Raw genomic sequence first — 19,898 nt, 5'->3', positions numbered from 1 at the left:
ATGTGGAGGAGGAGGAGGTTGTTGATGTCTTTGAGGCACATTTGGGTGGATAAATCCCCAGAGCCTGACAGTGTTTCCTTGGATCTTTTGAGGGAGTGCTCGTGAAGAAGAAGCACAGAGATCCTGGCAGAGATATTTACAATACTCTTAGCCATGGGGGAGGTGCTAGACGACTGGAGGATAGCTACAGTGGTTCTGTTCAAGAAAGGCTCTAAGGATATTGTAGCTCGTGAACCTGAAGTCTGTCATGAGTAAATTTTCAACGGTATTCAAGGGACAGAATATAAAACTTTTCGGACAGACAGGGTCTGATACAGACTAGTCAACATGGCTTTGTGCATGAGGTGAAGTTTAAACAATCTTATAGACATTTTCAAGGATGTTACCAAGAAGGTCTTTGAAGAAAAGACAATGGATATTGTCAACATAGACTTTAGCAAGGCATTTTTGCAAAGTCCTGCATGAAAGCCTAGTTCAGAAGGTTTAGTCACTTGGCATCTGATATGAAGTAGTCAACTGGATCCAACGTTGGCCTAGTGGGGAAAGCAGAGAATGGTAGTAAAGTGGTGTCACTCTGACATGGAGCCTGTAACTAGTGTTGTGCCACCGAGTTCAGTGCTGGATCTATTGTTTTTTGTCATCTACATTAATGACCTCGATGATAACGTACCATGACGAGGCACAGAAATATCATGGTCATCCACTGTAACCAGGGAAGATCCCAGTTTGTGACGCGTGATCGTACCACTGGACCCGGACTTCTGAGATCGCGAGAGTAGAACTGTCCCAGTGCAACGACTTTGCCACTTTAAAAACTCTCTTGCACGTTTCCTGTCATCATTGGACACGAAGGACAACTACCAATCAAACCATTATATAGATGGTACACATCACAGCCACCATGCATCCTGGCAGAAGGAATGTATGTTTGTCCAAGATGATGTTGAGAACTATTGAGTTGCTGACAGGCTTCTTGTAGATGGGCGAAAGGCTTGAGAAGATCAGATTAAATTATGAGGACACGCAGTCCTCTTTTATTGTTATTTAGTAATGCATACATTAAGAAATGATACAATGTTCCTCCAGAATGATATCACAGAAACACAAGACAAACCAAGACTGAAAAACTAACAAAAACCACATAATTATAACATATAGTTACAACAGTGCAAAGCAATACCATAATTTGATAAAGAACAGACCATGGGCACGGTAAAAAAAAAAGTCTCAAAGTCTCTCGAAAGTCCCATCACCTCACGCAGACGGTAGAAGGAAGAAAAACTCTCCCTGCCATGAGCTTCCAGCGCAGCAAACTTGCCGATGCAGCACCCTGGAAGCACCCAATTACAGCCAACTCTTTGAGTCCGTCCGAAAACTTCGAGACTCCGACCAGCCCTCCGACACCAAGCACCGAGCATCATCTCTGCCGAGCGCAAAGCCGAGGATTTGGGGCCTTCCCCTCCGGAGATCCTTGATCGCACAGTAGCAGCAGCAGTGAAGCAGGAATTTCAGAAGTTTCTCCAGATGTTCCTCCAGATGTTCCTCCGTGCTTCTCACGTCTGTCTTCATCAAATCAGGATTGTGCATGGTACCTACTTACAAATACGATAGCATTTTGGAGCGGCCGCGCATGCTGCATCACGCCGCCATCTTCTCCTCCTCACTTTGACCTGTTCTTGCAGCCAGAGTATTTATGAAACTGAGCAGCTGGAAAGGTTACTGGAGGTAGGTGGGAATGTGGTGTGAAGTTACGATCTGTACACCCATCATCCTATTGAATACAGAGCAGGCACAGAGGAGCCAAGTGATCTAACCCTGCTCTGAATTCGTATGTTCTGGTTGATGGGGGCTCTCAGGATGTTAATAGTGGGGGATTCTGTGATGTCAAGGGCACATTGGTGGGACACGAGCGATGCCTGACATGTCTGTAAAAGGAAGATGAAGGAGCACACACTAGTCCTCGTACAGTGATAGAAGTGAAGAGATTAGCAATTTCAAGTTCCTGGGTGTCAATATCTCTGAGGATCTAATGTGGACCCAACATATTGACCCAGCTACAAAGAAGGTACAACAGCAGCTATATTTCATTAGAAGTTTGAGGAGATTTGGTACGTCACCAAAATCACTTGCAAATTTCTACAGAGGTACTGTGGAGAGCATTTTAACTGGCTGCATCATCAGCTGGTATGGGGATTGGGTGGGGGGGGGCTACTACTGCACAGCATCAAAATAAGCTGCAGAGAGTTGTAAAATTAGTCAGCTCTGTCATGGGCACTAGACTCCATAGTATCCAGAACATCTTCAAGGAGCGATGCCTCAAAAAGGTGGCACCTATCATTAAGGACCCCCACCACTCAGGTCATGGCCTCTTCTCATTGCTACCTTCAGGAAGTATGTACAGGAGCCTGAAGGCACACGCTCAATGATTCAGAAACAGCTTCTTCCCCTCTGCCACCTGATTTCTGAATGGACATTGAACCCATGAACACTCCCTCACTACATTTTTATTTCTATTTTTGCACTACTTATTTAATTTAACTATTAACTATTTTATACATATATACACACTATAATTCACATTTATTCTATTATTCTGTATTGCAATATAATGCTACTGCAAAGACAACAAATTTCATGACATATTCCAGTGAAATTAAACCTGATTCTTATTCTGACGGTGTGCCTGTTATGTTAATCATTTGACATCTGTACTCTGTTCACTTATACAGCAATGGTGCAGCAGTCACGAATAAATCTCAAGCTCATTTTCCCATTATTGTTTTGTTGAAGTGGACATGTGTTTCAAAATGTTGGTGTAATAATAATTATCAGATAGAAACCCTCCTTACTTGAGTATCGGAGCCGTTGGTTGGAGAGTGGCAGGGTGTATGTGCTTCGTATCCGAGGTTTGGATATTGTGACTGGCTCCTCAGTTGGGAAACTGATCGGAACTTGGCTGCTGCGGGATGAAGCGGGAATCTGGCAGGCTCTTCCCGTGAAGCCAGGTGTGCAACGACACCGATCCCTTCCCACACATACTCCTCCATTCTGGCATCGAAATGTACAGAGAACTGGGGAAAGAAAGAAATTACATCAGAGGCAAGTGAGGATTCTGTCCTGAGAACAGCTTTATCACATACTTTCCTGTCGTCATTCCTGCTTTTCCAGAAATTCCAAACCTAGATACAATAGCAGAGGAACTGACCTTATTCAAGTGCAGTCTCAGAGCATAGCAACCGAAGAAGGCTATTTAATCTGACTCTTCCAATGCTCCGTGACATCTGGGGACCAGCTAACCGTCTACCTGACCTGGCCCTTCTCCCTTAAGATTTGTAATAAAAAATGTCAGGTTCAACTTAATAGTCCAACAGGAACCATCTGCCATTTGTGGAAAGGAATTTCAAACTTTCCAACTGTTTACATGTAGACGTGTTACCCAAATACACCACTGCACAACCTGGTTATAAATTTGTAGTCTGCTCTCAGGAATAGAATCTGCAACCTTCATAAATCAAAGTATTGACTACAGGAGAAACAAGTGGGATTAAAGTCAGGTTAACGTCAATAGGTGTCTGATGTCAATACAGAGTCAGTGAGTAATTTATGATTTTCTTGTGAATTATCTGATGCTATGCATCTGAATCGGTAGGGTTTTCACTGCACCTGTGCACACATATACATCTGTATAGGACAATGTTTGTTATATGTGCTGTGTGTGACTGTTGGTACTGTGTGTGTTTCACCTTGGCCCTGGAGAAACGCTGCTTCGTTTGGCTGTATTCATGGGTATACATGTGTGGTTGAATGACCATTAAACCTGAATTATTGAACTACTGAAGAAACTCAACTTTGATCTTGACTTTACGAATTGGTTCTCAGGGCACGTACAGCATGAAAAACGAACAAGACCTTACTTCCGGCTGTTTGATCAAAGATCTTGATTGGTCACCGTGCCCTGATATCTTGGTCTGCAATTTACCGTTCAATTCATAATGAGGTTTGTTGAAACTCTTTTGTCCATACTATCCGAGGCATCTTCAAGGAGCAGTGCATCAGAAAGGTAGTGTACATCATTAAGGACCTCCATCACCCAGGACATGCCCTCTTCTCACTGCTACCATCAGGAAGGAGGTACAGGAGCCTGAACACACACACTCTGCGATTCAGGAACAGCTTCTTCCCCTCTGCCATCAGATTTCTGAATGGACGTTGAACCCATGAACACTACCTCACTTTCTGTTTCTTCACTACTTATTTTAACTATTTTTCAGGCAGATAGGGCTCGTCAGCCATGGCTGTCTGCTTATCTAGGAGAAGGAAGACTCTGATCTCAAACCTCTGCTACCTTGTGGCTGTACCCACTCATGGGGAAGGCTTCTGGAGTAAAACCTGAGGGAAAAAATTGGAGCTGGGGTCCCTAAAGCAGTCCTACATTGAGTTCAACACTGACTGGCAACTCCTGCGATGCTGCTGGTGTCAAACAGTATTGGTGTCTGCCGTTCCTTTGGGTTCAGCTGTGTGAAGAGTGAGAGCTTGTTGCATGGACAACAGCCTGCTCTCCATATTGTACTGCCCTGGCTTGTGTACCGACAGCTAGGACGTAACATCTATTGTCGACCCCGACCAGTGGAGGCCCCAACCATCAGAACAAGTCAAAACCTGGACGGTTACCGAGAATAATTTTAGCGATAGGAAATTATAAGTGAGATAGCAAGATTAAAAGGCGATTAGTCAAAGTTTCCTGAATGACAAAAAAAGTCCTTCAGGGAACAATGGTCTGATTCTGTGCTGTAGAGAGGGTGGGAACTGCTTGACCATCAGCATGGATGGGGCCACAATATACTAGGTCTGAACACTTTCGCAATACGTGTCGTAGACTTCAGAACATGCAGTTTATTGGGTGAGGGTTGCAAGGTTGCCTTTTTCGGATGCCTACTGACGTTTGAATGTGGAGAAATGTAATTTGGGAAGAATGCGTTAAATTATTATTAATTACAGGAAGTTGAATCAGCACCGCATACTACAAGCAGACCTTCTAAACGCAAGAAAATATTCATGTATAACCCTTGCACAACCACAAATCTTTAGACTTAAGAATAAACTGTTGAGTGAAAAATACCTTAGAGGACTCTTAGACTAATTTTAAAATGCTTTCTGATTATCTTAAAATAACTTGCAGTTGTGAAGTGCCAGAATCCTCCTGCTAAAGGATGGAAACAGGAAGTAGTGGGAATGGCAGATCAGGCGTCGTCTACAGAGAAAGAACCATAGTGAACATTTTAGATTGGTGACATTCCAGAATGGAGCTTTATCCGAGGAAAGCAGCATCCATCATCAGAGATCCTCACCACCCAGGCCATGCTCTCTTCTCACTGCTCCCATCAGGAAAAAGGTACAGGGGCCTCAGGACAAGCACCACCCCAAGTTGTTACCCCTCTACCATCAGGTCCTTTAACCAAAGCGGATAAATTCACTCGGCCTTTCACTAAACAGCTCCCATAACTTATGGACACGCTTTCAAGGACTCTTCATCTCATGTTCTCGATATTTAGTGTTATTCCTTTATTATTATTATTTCTTTCTTATTGCACTGTTTGTTGTCTTCTGCACACTGTTTGAATGTCCTAGTTGGTGCATTTCAATGAATCTATTATGATTATTATTATTTTATTGTGGATTTATTGAGTATGCCCACAGGAAAATGAATTTCAAGGTTGTGTATGGTGACATATATGTACTTTGATAATAAATTTACTTGGAACTTTGGTTAGAAGTAAGAACACAAGTATCAGAAAAAGAAACGTGTGACAGGGTGGAGACCAAGACGATGACCAGGGGTGGCTTTGTTAACTGATACAGGGTGGAGATCAAGAGAATGAATGACCGAGGGGTAGCTGTGTGAACTGTGACAGGGTGGTGTTCAAGAGAATGACTCAAGGGAGCTGTGTGAACTGAGGGAGGGTGGAGACCAAGGCAATGACCAGGAGTGGCTGTGTGAACTGACACAGGGTGGAGACCAAGAGAATGAATGACCCAGGGGAGCTGTGTGAACTGTGACAGAGTGAAGACCAAGAGACTGAATCATCAGGGGTGGCTGTGTGATCTGAGGCAGGGTGGAGGCGAAGACAGTGAATGGCCCAGGGTCGCTGTGTGAACTGACGTAGAGTGGAGACGAAGAGAACGACCAGGGGTGGCTGTGCTAACTGTGATAGGATGCATACCACGAGACTGAATGGCTGTGGATATTAGTGGACTCTCGCTTGAAGTGGTCGAACTTTATTCTTGGTCCTGTGCCTTGAATGCCTGTTATTGTCATTCAGCCAGAGTCATTTCCAGCATTCAATCTCTCCTTGGTTCCTATCATGAGCCTTTCCTCTTTGTCCTTTCCACCCCTTCCTGCTTTCCCAGCATTCACCTATGTCTGGCTTAGATGAGACCCAAAGCATTAACTCTGCTCTCTCTGCAGATACTCCCTGCCCTGTGAGTATTTACGACACGTTCCGCTTTGATTTCAGGAAAATACTTGTTAACAGTTTAATGATGTTTTTGCATATTAAATACATAACTGACCTACCTCGACCTGTACAATACTAACATAATGTCCTGAGTCTCACCGTTGATCAGTATTAGATTCTAATGGTGCTTCAGATCAATCTCATCCCACGACAATTTCCCTGTTGCATCAAGTCCCTTAACTTAATAGAATATAAGACTGGATTAGAATATAAAAGTAAGGATGTAATGCTGAGGATTTATGAGACACTGGTGAGGCCTCACTTGGAGTATTGTGAACAGTTTTGAGCCTCTCATTTAAGAAAGGATACACTGACATTGGAGAGGGTTCAAAAGAAGTTCATGAAAATGATTCCTGGATTGAAAGGTTTGTCATACGAGGAGCGTTTGATGGTTCTGGGCTTCTACTCTCAGGAATTTAGAGGAATGAGAAGTGACCTCATTGAAACCTTTCAAATGTTGAAAGGCGTTGATAGAGGTGATGTAGAAAGGATGTTTCCTACGATGGGGGAGTCTAAGACCAGAGGACACTGCCTTAGACCTGAGGGGCATCCTTTTAGAACATAAATCAGGAGGAATTTCTTTAGCCAGAGTGGTGAACCTGTGGAATTTGCTGCCACAGGCGGCTGTGGAGGCCACTTCCCTGGGGATATTTAAGGCAGAGGTTGACAGGTTCTTGATTAGTCATGACATGGATGGATATGGGGAGAAGGCAAGAAACTGGGGCTGAGAGGACAACTGGATCAGTCATAATGAAATGCCAGAGCAAATCTGATGGGCCAAATGGCCTAATTCTGTTCCTATATCTTAAGGTTGTTATAACTGAGGGTGGTGATGGGGATAAACTCCCGCTTGCTATTAAATGCTCCCAGTGGTATGCACCACAAATAGCCTCGGACAACGAAGTCCAGCTCCTGGCCTCCACATGTGACTTAGCTACTAAGCCCAGCAAAACTGCTTCTACTGACAGGAGAAGGGGCAAAGGCGGGTTACAGGCACCTTAAAACCAGTCACCTCGGGCAGATGGGGCTTGTCAGCCATGATTGGCAGCTCATCTAGGAGAAAGAAAACTTTGACCTCAAACATCCGCTGCCTTGTGGCTGTGCCCACTCATGGGGAAGGCTTCGGAAGTAAGCGTCTGAGGGAAAAATCTGGAGCTGGAGTTACCAAGGCAGTGCTATGTGGAGTTCAACGCTGACTGGCAACTCCTACGGCACTGATGGTGCCAACCTATTTCAGTCTCTGCCATTCCTTTGAGTTCATCAGCTGTACGTAGATGGCGAGCTTGCTACATGGGCAACAGATTTCCCACCATATTGTACTGCCCTGGCTTGCATATCTGGACAGCTAGGACACAACATGGTCGACACTAGAAATCCTGCTCCATCAGAGTGCGTAGCTGGTTTCCTGATTTGCTGATATGGATGGGAAGCTTGCAGGGTATGTGTTTCATGGCAGGGGGTGTTTTGGCATTACATGATCTTGCTGGATACGGAGCAGGCAAGAGGAGTTGAGCTTGAAGTCAGGAGCAGAAGGGCAGTGACTTGGCCACCACTGCTGACCCGCCAACTGGAGAGTGTAGTGGTTAAGTGTTGAAACATTTTATGAAGGTTGGGAACCTCCCAACAACATCTGCTCCTGGCCAAAGGCTATGGTTTCCTCATCAGGTAACTGTGGAGAGCACCCATCAAAAATTGAAAGCAGAGAAAAACAGAACACAGCCTTTGATGATGAATTACTGGACTCTGCAATTGTATAAAACTGATTTGTTTTGAGCTGTATGATTGAAGCTACTTGTTGATGAGGTAGCATACAGATGTGGACGTTCCCTTGCAGGTAATAAACGTACTTATAATTTGATCTACTCTGTATTTGTTGTGCTCTGTTACTGTACATTTAGAAGGCTTAGTTGAATGGTGCACAACACATGCTGAAGGGATTGGATATTTAGAATGGTGAATGAGGTACCAGTCGTGGAGATGACTTCATCCTCGATGGGCTGAGCTTCTCACATGTTCTTAGAAATATGCTCACCAGCCAAACAGAGAACATTTTGTTCTATCTGGGACAATCGGGACACATATAACAGAGAAACCTCTTTCTCCAGTGGTTAGTGGAATTGTTTCACATCATATACGCCAATGATTCTGATCCTGAGTTTTGGAGGCTTGATTACTGAATATTTTCAAGACAGAGATGGCAAAGTGGGAGGAGCTAAAGATGGTGCCAGAGGTTATTGTGGGCCTAGGTGACCTCTTCCAGTTTGTCCATGGAGCAGCTTGCTTTCTTTTCTCTTTTCATGTCTCTTTTTTTCAGGTTGGCTGGGATCCTGTCAGAGTTAGTGATCTACAGCAGTGCTTGAACTATGGTTCTTTATGGTTTCAGGCTCTCGGACTCGTTGAGCAACTTGGCATTTTGATATCTCCACGTGCACCTTGGAAGACATGCGCCTCTGTGGAAGACCTGATTCCTTGCTGAGGATATCTCCCTCTCCCTCTCCCCCTCCCTCTCCCCCTCCCTCTCCCCCTCCCTCTCCCCCTCCCTCTCCCCCTCCCTCTCCCCCTCCCTCTCCCCCTCCCCCTCCCTCTCCCCCTCCCCCTCCCCCTCCCCCCCTCTCCCTCCCCCCCTCTCCCTCCCCCTAGAGAGAGAGAGTCTGCCAGTCCTTGAGTTGGGGGACTTGGGAGAATGTTGCAGTACATTGTAAAATCGAAACAGTGAACTGTTAGTCTCCCCTCTCATTGTTACCGGAGTGATATCCCTCTCTCACGAGTGAGAGAGAGGCTGTCTGAGATGTCGAAGTGTTGGGATGGACAGTGGTTTTTGACAGACTCCAGATCTGCATGGTGAGTAGTGGGGGAGGGATGATGCTTTTGCTGGATCAAGTGGGGGGGGGGGTTGATGTTTTTGCTGTTGCTTGTGTGTGGGAGGGGGAAGGGTGCTTTGAGGGTTCTAATGTTTTTCTGTCATTTTTTTTTCTATTTCATGGATGTCTGTGAAGAGTAAGGATTTCAGGTTGTATATTGTATATATTCTCTGATATTAAATTGAACTGTTTGAACCATTGATAGTACTTTAGACATGAAGGGAATAGAGGGATAAAGCTTGGTGTAGGACAGTGTTGCTGAGGTGAAAGTTCGGCTATAATCTTTTGGGTGGTAATGATGGCAAAAGAGGCCTGCACTGCATTCATCTTCTCTGGTGCACAGGTATTGTGCAGGAAGAATGTAGAATGCTGGCTGAGACGTACCATTCTGTGCTTTCAAATATCGCCAGATTAGGTCCCCCGTGCAAGTCAGATGGGGAGTCTGGTTTATTCGCATTGCTCCTACATAGGTTAAGGATGCTATCCAACAGCCCTTTTAGAGGAAAGGTTGAATCTGGAGTCACAGTTGGACAGGCTGAAGGGTGATACAGTTCCTTCCTTATTGAGGATCCAGACAGGGGGGTTCATTGTTTCAGCCAAACATGCAGCAGAATCACACTGGCGGTAGAGAGGTGCAGTCAAAGTTCAAAGGAAACTTTATTATCAGAGTACATACATATCTCCACATACAACCCTGAGATTCATTTTCTTGTGGGTATACTCAGCAAATCTATAGAACAGTAACTGTAAAGTTCAACCAGAGTGCAGAAAACAAACTGTGCAAATGCAAATATAAATAAACAGCAATAAGCAATGAGAACATGAGGTAATGAAATAATGAGTCCTTAAAGTGAGATCATTGGTTTTGGGAACATCTCAATGGATGGGCAAGTGAGTGTAATTATCCCCTTTTATTCAAGAGCCTGATGGTTGAGGGGTAGTAACTGTTCTTGAACATGGTGGTGTATCCTGTCGCTCTAGTATCTTGTACCTGATGGCAGAAGCAAGGAGAAAGCAGGGCCTGGGAGGTGAGGATCTCTGATGATGGATGCTGCGTTCCTAGGACAGTGTTTCATGTAGATATGGGAGGGCTTTAGCTGTGATAGACGGGGCCGAATCCACCACCTTTTGTAGGGTTTTCCATTCAAAGGGATTGCTGTTTCCATACCAGCCGTAATGCAGCTAGTCAATGCAGTCTCTGCCACACACCTATTGACATTTGTCAAAGTTTTATATGCTATGCCAATATCTCAGTGCTCCTCCATCGCAGTAATCATTTCAATTTGACAAAGCAAAAACACTTAATAAAACCATTAAAAGGACATAATCTCGCACATGCACAGTGTTAACCCTAAGCTCCCTACAGAAGATGATACCACAGCCAGTGTAACACTGGAATCAGTGATGTGGATCTGACATACAGCAGTATCACTGCACAGCAACTACCCTGTGACTCGCTGTCGGCCAGGGAAGAAACACGCCCGCCGTCAACAACGGGAGCCAACATGGAGGCTCCAGCAGCTAACCCTTCCTTCCCTCTCACCAAGTTGTACATTTTCCTAAAAACAATGTCAACAGGAGGCCAAACAAATCAAGTCAGCACAGCTGGGGACGAGAGTGCGCCACGCACCTCCTGCTGGCAACACCGACGGCCAAAATGAGATGTACACAGTCCCAGTCTACTCGTGCTCAATGCGAGAAGTTGAAAAGTATAACTTGCACTTCTCACAGGAACAAAACACTGATTATTTCAGCAGCTTGGTAAACGCTGAGCTCACTGTCATCTTGTGTTTCAATGAGCGTACGTGTCGGCTATTGACTCCCACCCCCCCCACCCTTGCTCTGACCTTTCACGAGCTTGAGTAAGTTTTAAATTACAGCTCCGTTTAAAAGTGAGAATGGGGTAGACAGGATTAGAATGAGAGAGAGAGAGAAAAAAAAATCCTCCTTCCACCAAAACCACAGTGGAAGAATTTCTGACTCTCATCTGCAAAATAAATCAAATTTCAGAGTTGCATCTGCTTGGCCACATGGAGTAAATTACATGGTGGAGCCTGCTGAACTCAGGAAAGCTTTGCAAAGCTCCCTCTCCCCACTCCTGCTTCAGACGGCCTGCAGTTACTCACATGCTCGGAATCCAGCTGTGGCTCTGTCCGCAGGGCTACTGTCACTGTAGACTGTGGTGACGTTACCCTTCTCGCAGCGCTTCTCGCATTGTCCAGCCTCGCACTTCTGCTGACAGACGGTGGGGGTAAAGAGAATCTTGATCTTCCGCACCTCAGTGATCTGATTAACCGCAAGCGGCATGAGCAGAGCGCTCCACCACAGCGCACACAGCCTGAAATCCATCGGAGTCCCCGAAGGTTCAGGCCCCCAACCAGCTGAGGGAGGAAACCGAAGCTGAAGCTAATGCGAAGAATATCTTAGAATCTCCACAGAGTTTGTGATCCTTCGTATGGGAGTTTAATTAAATACAGCATAGTGAGTATAATCTGGGCAGGAGTCCAAGCAGGCACTTCATGAGGGGTAACAGACATTTCAGCCTGAGAGTTAACCCAGTAAAGGTCTGTCCAAATTGCTCCGTACAACATCAGACTTCACTACAGCTATGCACTGACAGGACACATGCGGTGGAAAATTAAAATCACCCTTTATTAGGAAAATAAATTGGGTTTTACAAAGTGAGACTGAAGTCAGATTTAGTCAGTAAGAGTGAGCCTCAAATCTAAAAACATTACATAGAACTGTGTGCACAGTGGTTGGAAGGAATGGGGGAGGGGGAGGGAGAGAGGGGGAAGGAATGGGGGAGGGGGAGGGAGAGAGGGGGGAGGAATGGAGGGAAGAGAGAGGGGAAGAGAAAGGGAAGGGGAAGCATGAAAGAATCTGCAGATGCTGGAAATCTAGAGCAACACACACACAATGCTGGAGGAAGTCAAAGGGTCAGGCAGCATCTTTGGAGATGAGTAAACAGTTAACGTTTCGGGCTGAGACCCTTCTTCAGGAGTGGAAAGAAGGGGGAAGATGCCAAAATAAAAAGTTTGGGGGGAGGCGAAGGAGGCTAGCTGGAAGGTGATAGGTGAAGCCAGGTGGATGGGAAAGGTCAAGAGCTGGAAAGGGAAGGATCTGATAGGAGAGTGGACAAAAGGAGAAAGGGAAGGAGGAGGGAACCCAAGGGAGGTAATTGGCAGGTAAAAAGAGGTAATTGATCAGAGGGAATGGGGGTGGGGGAGTTTGTTTTCTGGAAGGAGAAATCGATATTCATGCCTTTTGGTTGGAGGCTACCCCAATGGAACATCAGGTGGTACTTCTCCACTCTGGGGGTGGTCTCATAGTGGCACACGAGAAGGGCATGGGCCGACATGTCGGAATAGTAATGGGAATTGGAATTTAAATATTTGGCCACTGGAAATTCCTGCTTGAGGTGCTCAACAAAGAACCCCCCCAATTTATGATGGGTTTCACCAATGTAGCAGAGGCCACGTCGTGAACACCGGACACAACAGACAACCCCAGCAGGTGAAGAAAGGAAAGCGGAAGAGAGAAGACCACAAGATCATAAGACCATAAGATATAGGAGCAGAATTAGGCCATTTGGCCCATCGAGTCTGCTCCGTCATTTCAACATGGCTGATCCAATTTTCCTCTCAGCTCTATCCTCCTGCCTTCACCCTGTATCCCTTCATGCCCTGACCAATCAAGAACCTATCAACCTCTGCCTTAAATATACATAAAGACTTGGCCTACACAGCTGCCTGTAGCAAATAATTTCACTGATTCACCACTCTCTGGCTAAAGAAATTTCTCCTCATCTCCATTCTAAACGGATGCCTGTCTATTCCAAGGCTGTGTCCTCTGGTCTTGGACTCTCCCACCTCAGGAATCATCCTCTCCACATCCACTCTTATCAAGGCCTTTCACGATCTGATAGGTTTCATTGAGGTCATACCTTGTTCTTTCAAAATGGTTAATGTTGTGTATTTGGATTTTCAGAAGGCCTTTGACAAGGTGCCACACACGAGGCTGCTTTACAAGCTACGAGCCCATGTATTCCAGGAAAGATTCGAGCATGGATAAAACAGTGTCTGATTGGCTGCAGGGAAAGAGTGGGAATAAAGGGAGCCTTTTCTGGTTGGTTGCTGGTGACTAGTGGTGTTCCACAGGGGTACATGTTGGGAACAATTCTTTTTACATTATATGCTCAGTGATTTCGATAATGGAATCGATGGCTTTGTTAGCTTTTAAAAGCTTCCCAATCCTCTAACTTCTCACTAATTTTTATTCTATTATATGCTCTTTCTTTGGCTTTTATGTTGGCTTTGCTGCCTCTTGTTAACTATGGTTGTGTCATCTTTCCCTCAGAATACTTCTTCCTGGTTGGGATGTATGTATCCTGTGCTTTCCGAATTGCTTCCAGAAATTCCAGTCATTGCTGCTCTACCTTCATCACTGCCAGTGTTCTTTTCCAATTAATTCTGGCCATTTCCTCTTTCATGTCTCTGTAATTCCCTTTACTCCACTGTAATAGTGATATATCTGACTTCAGCTTTCAAATTTTGCGTGATTTCGATCAAATTATGATCACATGGGTTCTTTTAACTTAAGCTCTTTAATCAATTCTGTTTCATTGCACAACACCCAATCCAGAATCCCTGAGTGGACTCAACCACGAGTTGCTCTAAAAAGCCATCTCGTAGGCACTCCATAAATTCCCCTTCCTGTAATCCAGAATTTAGCTGATTTTGCCTAACCTACCTGCATATTAAAGTCCCCCATGACTGTTGTAACATTGCCCTTTCGGCATGCATTTTCTATCTCCTGTGGTAATTTGTGGGCCACATCCTTAATACTGTTTGGGGGTTTATCTAAAACTATCATCAGGTTCTTTTCACCCTTGCAGTTCCTTAGCTCTATCCACAATGATTCAACACCTTCCAACCCCCTGTCACCTCTTTCTAATGACTTGATTTCATTTTTTACCAACAGAGAAACACTGCCCCCTCTGTCTTCCTGTCCTTTCAATACAACGTGTATTCTTGGATGTTATCCTCCCAGCCATAATCTTCTTTTAGTGATGCCTACAACATCATACCTGCCAGTCTGCGACTGTGTTGCAAGTTCATCGACCTTATCCCATATACTGTACACATTCAGATACACCTTCAGACCTGTATTCATACTTCTCAATTTTGTCTGTCTTTTATGCTGCAAGTCATCCTGTTGACTGCAATTTTGTCCTTTCAACAGCCTCTCTTCACCACACATTGCCTCTGTTTGTAAACCAGTTACCTCATCTTCAGCACCATCATCCCCCTTTCCTACGATACTTTTGCATTGAAATAAATGCAGCTCAGGGCACTAGTTACACTATGCTCAACTTTATGATTTTTAACTTTGTCTGAGGTCTTACTTGCTTCCACAACTAATTGTTCTGGTACTCTGGTTCCCATCACCCTGCAACTCTAGTTTGAACCCCACAATACAACCCCACAATATAACAGTAACAAAACCCCGCTAGGATATTCATACCCCTTTAGTCCAGATGCAAATTCTCCCTCTGTACAGGTCCCACCTTCCCTGGAAGAGAGCCCAATGATCCAAAAATCTTATGCCCTCCCTCCAGCACAAACTCTTTAGCCACATATTCAACAGCATAATCTTCCTAGGTCTGGCCTCACTATCATGTGGCACGGGTAGCAATCCTGAGATCGCAACCCTGGAGGTCTTACCCTTTAACTTAGCTCCTAATTCCCTGAACCCCCTATGCAGAACCTCTTCACTTGTCCTACCCAGGCCATGGATCATGGCCTCTGGCTGTTCACCTTCCCACTTAGGAATGCTGAGGACTTGATCCGAGATATCCCAGACCTTGACACCCAAGAGGCAACATACCATCTGGGAATCTCATTCTCGCCCACAGAACCTCCTGTCCATTCCCCCAATTAATGAATCCCCTATTTTCACAGTGTGCCTCTTCTCCCCACTTCCCTTCTGAGTCACAGAGGAAAACTCAGTGCCAGGGACCAGACCACTGTTACTTCCCTCTGTAAGGTAATCACCCCAACAATATCCAATGTGATATGCCTGTTGTTGAAGGGATGGCCACAGGGGTACTCTGCACTGGCTCCTTAACCCCTTTCCCCTTCCTAACTGTCACCCAGTTTCCTGTGTCCTGCACCTTGGGTGTTACCACCTCTCTACATGTCCTATCTATCATCCCCTTATCCTCCAGAATGATCCAGAGTTCATCCATTTCCAGCTCCAACTCCTAACACGGATTGGTAGAAGCTGCAGCTGGATGCAAGGACACTGGAGGGCTCCCTGCCTTCCCACATCCTGCGAGAGGAGCCAGGCATCTCTAATGTCCTAGCTGAAGAGATATAAAGAAGGGAAGGAGAAATAAAAATTAGCCTCGTGCTTTTCGTTTCTTTTGCTATCTCTGACCGAACCCTCGAGATCACCACTCTGATTCTGTCCACTGCACTTGCCTCTGGCTTCCTTTAGTTTGTCCTCGCTAATCAATCTCAAATGCCGATTGGTCTCTGGTCAAAACTCTTTTTCACTATTGCCTTTTGTACTCGGGCAATGGACTTGATTGAAGTCCCCTCCTCTCAAAACTTCTGATATCTGGATTGGCTGCTGATCAAAGCTCTTTTTCAGAAGAGGAAAGAGCGAGGGAAAGAGAAATAGAGAATAAAAGAGAGGAATAAGGGGGGGGGAGGAAAGAAAGAATGGGAGAAGAAAACAAAGTGCAGTCTTTTAGTTGTATGGCACAGAAACCAGCCCTTGGCTACCGCATCCACATCCCACGGTGCCTTGTTCTTCAAGCACCTGTCCAGGTTTCTTGTAGATGTCATTACTGTTCCTGCATCTATCTCCTTCTCAAGCAGCACATTCCAAATACCAACTGAACGTTCCATGAACATTTACCCCCCCCCCACACTCACCCATCCGCTTTAACCCTCCTCCCTCCCACCATAAACCTATGCCCTCTACTTTTAGGCACACCACCATGGGTGGCGGAGTGGAGATGCATCTCTACCAAAGGAAGTGCAGGGTGCTCCATCCCTCCACTAGCCCTGCAGGTCACCTTGGGAAAGGTGTAGCACCTGCTTAGCCCCTCCCGATCAGGGTCACGTGAAGCCACTGGAGCAGGTGGTGGATGGTGGTATGAGCAGCCGGTGCAGATCACAAGTCCTGGTTATGCAACCACTGATGTCAGGCAGACAGTCTCTGAGGAGTACTGATAATGGCTGGGGTCACCCGTGTGGTAAAGACACTGCCCAGAAGAAGGCAATGGCAAACCACTTCTGTAGAAAAATTTGCCAAGAACAACCGTGGTCATCGTAGACCATGATCGCCCACGTCATATGACATGACGTGACACATAATGATGATGAATGTGGGAAATAGGCTTGGGCTAGCTACTTTATCTGTGTCTCTCACGGTTATGTATACTATCTCACATCTCAGCCTTCTTTTCCTCTTGGATAAACAGACCCGTTCCCCTTGGGTTATTCAATATCATTGATGCAGATGAGTGAAAGCAAGGGGAGAGAAGGAGATGGAGACAAAGAAATCTAAAGCAACACACTAAATGCTTGAGGAACACAGCAGGTCAGACAGCATCTATGGAGGTGAATAAACATCAAGGTTTCAGGCCGAGACCGTTCTTCAGGACTGAAGAAAGAAGGGGGAAGACACCAGAATAAAAAGGTGGGAGGAGGAGAAGGAGGATAGCTAGAAGGTGATAGGTTAAGCCAGGTGGGTCGGAAAGATAAAGGCTATGAAGGAAGGAATCTGGTGGGAGAAGAGGGTGGATCACAGAAGAAAGGGAAGGAGAGGGAGACCTGGGAGGAGAGATAGGCAGGTGAAATGAGTTAAAAAGTCAGAGTGGGGAAGAGAGGGAGGGGATTTTTTTTTACCAGAAAGAGAAATCAATGTTAATGCCATCAGGTTGGAGGCTACCCAGATGGAATATAATGTGTTGCTCCTCTACCCTGAGAGTGGCCTCATCATGGCACAAGAGGAGGCCATGGGCTGACATGTCGGAATGAGAATGGAATCAGAATTAAAATGTTTGGCCATTGGGAAATCCCACTTGTGGTAGGACTCTCTGAGCTTCCTTTCTCATGCCTATCACCTCCCCCGACGCCCCTCCTATTTCCCTTTCTCCCATGGCCCACTCTCCTCTCCTACTGGATTCCCTCTTCTCCAGCCACCTTTCCCAGCCAGCTGGCTTCACCCATCACCTTCCACTTTGGCCAGCTTCTCCCTCTTGCCTCTGTAATTCCCTTTACTCTACTGTAGTGTGATACTTCTCACTTTATCTTCTCCTTCTCAAACTGCAGTGTGAATTCTATCATATTATGATCACTGTCTCCTAAGGATTCCTTTACCGTAAGCTCCTTAACCCATCTGGGTAGCCTCCAACCTGATGGCATGAATTTCAATTTCTCCTTTCAGTAAAACGAGTTTCCTTGCCCCTCCCTTCCTCCTCTATTCTCTACTCTGGCCTCTTATCTCTTCTCAACTGCCTCTCACTTCCCCCTGGGTCCTCTCCTCCTTCCCTTTCTCCTGTGATCTCTCTCCTCTTGTATCAGATTCCTTCCTCGCCAGCCTTTTACCTTTCCCACCCACCCGACTTCATCCATCACCTTCTAGCTACCCTCCTTCCCCTTCCCCCACCTTTTTATTCCGGCAAGTTCCCCCTTCCATTTTAGTCCCGACGAAGGGTCTCTGCCCGAAATGTCATTTCCTGACCTGCTGAGTTCCTCCAGCATTTCATGTGTGTTGCCAAGAAAAAAAATCCAGTTATTTTACCATGAGAATGCCATTGCTTGATCTCCTACTATCAATTCCTTGGTGAAAAATGGACGATACCAGCCATACAATACTGTGGCCACAAGAGCAAGTCAGAGGCTGAGTTTTCTGCAGTGATGACTCACCTCCTGGCACCCCAAAGCTTTTCCACCATCTATAACTCACAAGTTAGGAATTTGATGGATCACCGACTTGGACAAGGGCAGCTCTGTTGGAAATGCTTCCTCCATTCAAAGTCAAAACTGAGTTTACTAACAGATACACAAGTGCATGTACGCACAGGTGCAGTGCAAAACCTACTTGCAGCAGCATCACAGGCGGAATTCACAAGGAAAGCACAATCTTTACAACAAATAACACAATTGTAACAAGAAAATCAAAATCTATTTCAGTGAAAAGCAGCGTTGCTACACTCCCGTGAATTGGGTTGTGGGGTTGGTTCAAGGATCAAATGGTTGAAGGGAAGTAGCTGGTCGTGAACCTGCTGATGTGGGACTTGATGCTTCTGTACCTCCTGCCGGATGGTAGCGACAAGAAAATTGCCTGGACTGAATGGTGAGGATCTTTGAAGCTCCCAGTCTGTCCGCACATCAGCTCCTGATCTTTTCTTCGTTAATGAAGACAAGAGGGTGGAGGTGTGATTTTCTGACTAGGGGAGAATGAGCAGTTCTGTTCCACAGGAGCCTCTGCTCAAGTCTGTTATTTCTCTGAAATATATATATATATATCAGAATCAGGTTTATTATCACCGGCATATGTTGTGAAATTTGTTAACTTAGCAGCAGCAGTTCAATGCAATACATAACCTAGAATAATAATAATAAATAAGTTATAGTATATGTATATTGAATAGATTAAATATCGTGCAAACACAGAAATAATATATATTAAAAAGGTGAGGTAGTGTTCATGGGTTCAATGTCCATTTGGGAATCGAATGGCAGAGGGGAAGAAGCTGTTCCTGAATTAATTTAGATGAAAACGTAGGTGGACATAAGCAAGTTTGCAGATGAGAAAAAGAAAATTGACAGAATTGTAGGTAGTGAGGAATTTTGCGGAAGAGTACAGCAGGGTATGATCGATTGTGAACATGTTTGGAGAAATGGCAGTATTTAATCTGGATACATGTGAGGTATTACACTTTGTGAGAGAAAATGCCAGAAAATGTCAGAAAAAGATTTCAAGAGGACGAGAATATAAAAGCAAGGATGTAATGCTGAGGCTTTATAAAGCACTGGTGAGGCCTCATCAGGACTATTGTGAGCAGTTTTAGGCCCCTTATCTAAGAAAGGATATGCTGACATTGGAGAGGGGGCAAAGGAGGTTCACGAAAAGTGATTCTGGAATTGAAAGGCTTGTCATATGAAGAGTGTTTGATGGCTCTTAGCCTGTAGTCACTGGAATTCAGAAGAATGAGGGGTGACCTCCTTGTATCCTATTGAATGTAGATAGAGTGGATGTGAAGAGGATGTTTCCTATACTGGGGGAGTCTAAGACCATGGACGCAGCCTCAGAATAGAGGGGTGTCTTTTTAGAATGGAGATGAGAAGGGATTTCTTTAGCTAGAGAGTGGTGATTCTGTGGAATTCGTTGCCACAGGCTGCTATGGTGATTAAGTCATTGGGTATATTTAAGGCAGAGGTTGATAGATTCTTGATTGGTCAGGGCATGAAGGGATACGGGGAGATGGCTGAGAGGGAAA

General features: G+C 45.2%; 1 protein-coding gene across 1 annotated transcript in view; it reads right to left on the bottom strand.

The window, feature by feature from the left end:
• Nucleotides 1-19,898, bottom strand: part of LOC134354613 (latent-transforming growth factor beta-binding protein 4-like) — a 346,432-nt gene that overhangs the window by 151,326 nt on the left and 175,208 nt on the right. Inside the window, exon 5 of the mRNA XM_063063620.1 lies at nt 2,850-3,071. Coding sequence (XP_062919690.1) covers nt 2,850-3,071 — 222 coding nt within the window. The remainder of the gene's footprint in view (nt 1-2,849; nt 3,072-19,898) is intronic.

Source organism: Mobula hypostoma, chromosome 12 (assembly GCF_963921235.1).
Source record: "Mobula hypostoma chromosome 12, sMobHyp1.1, whole genome shotgun sequence".
Taxonomy (NCBI): Eukaryota; Metazoa; Chordata; class Chondrichthyes; order Myliobatiformes; family Myliobatidae; genus Mobula; species Mobula hypostoma.
This window is presented reverse-complemented; position numbering and strand designations above follow the sequence as displayed.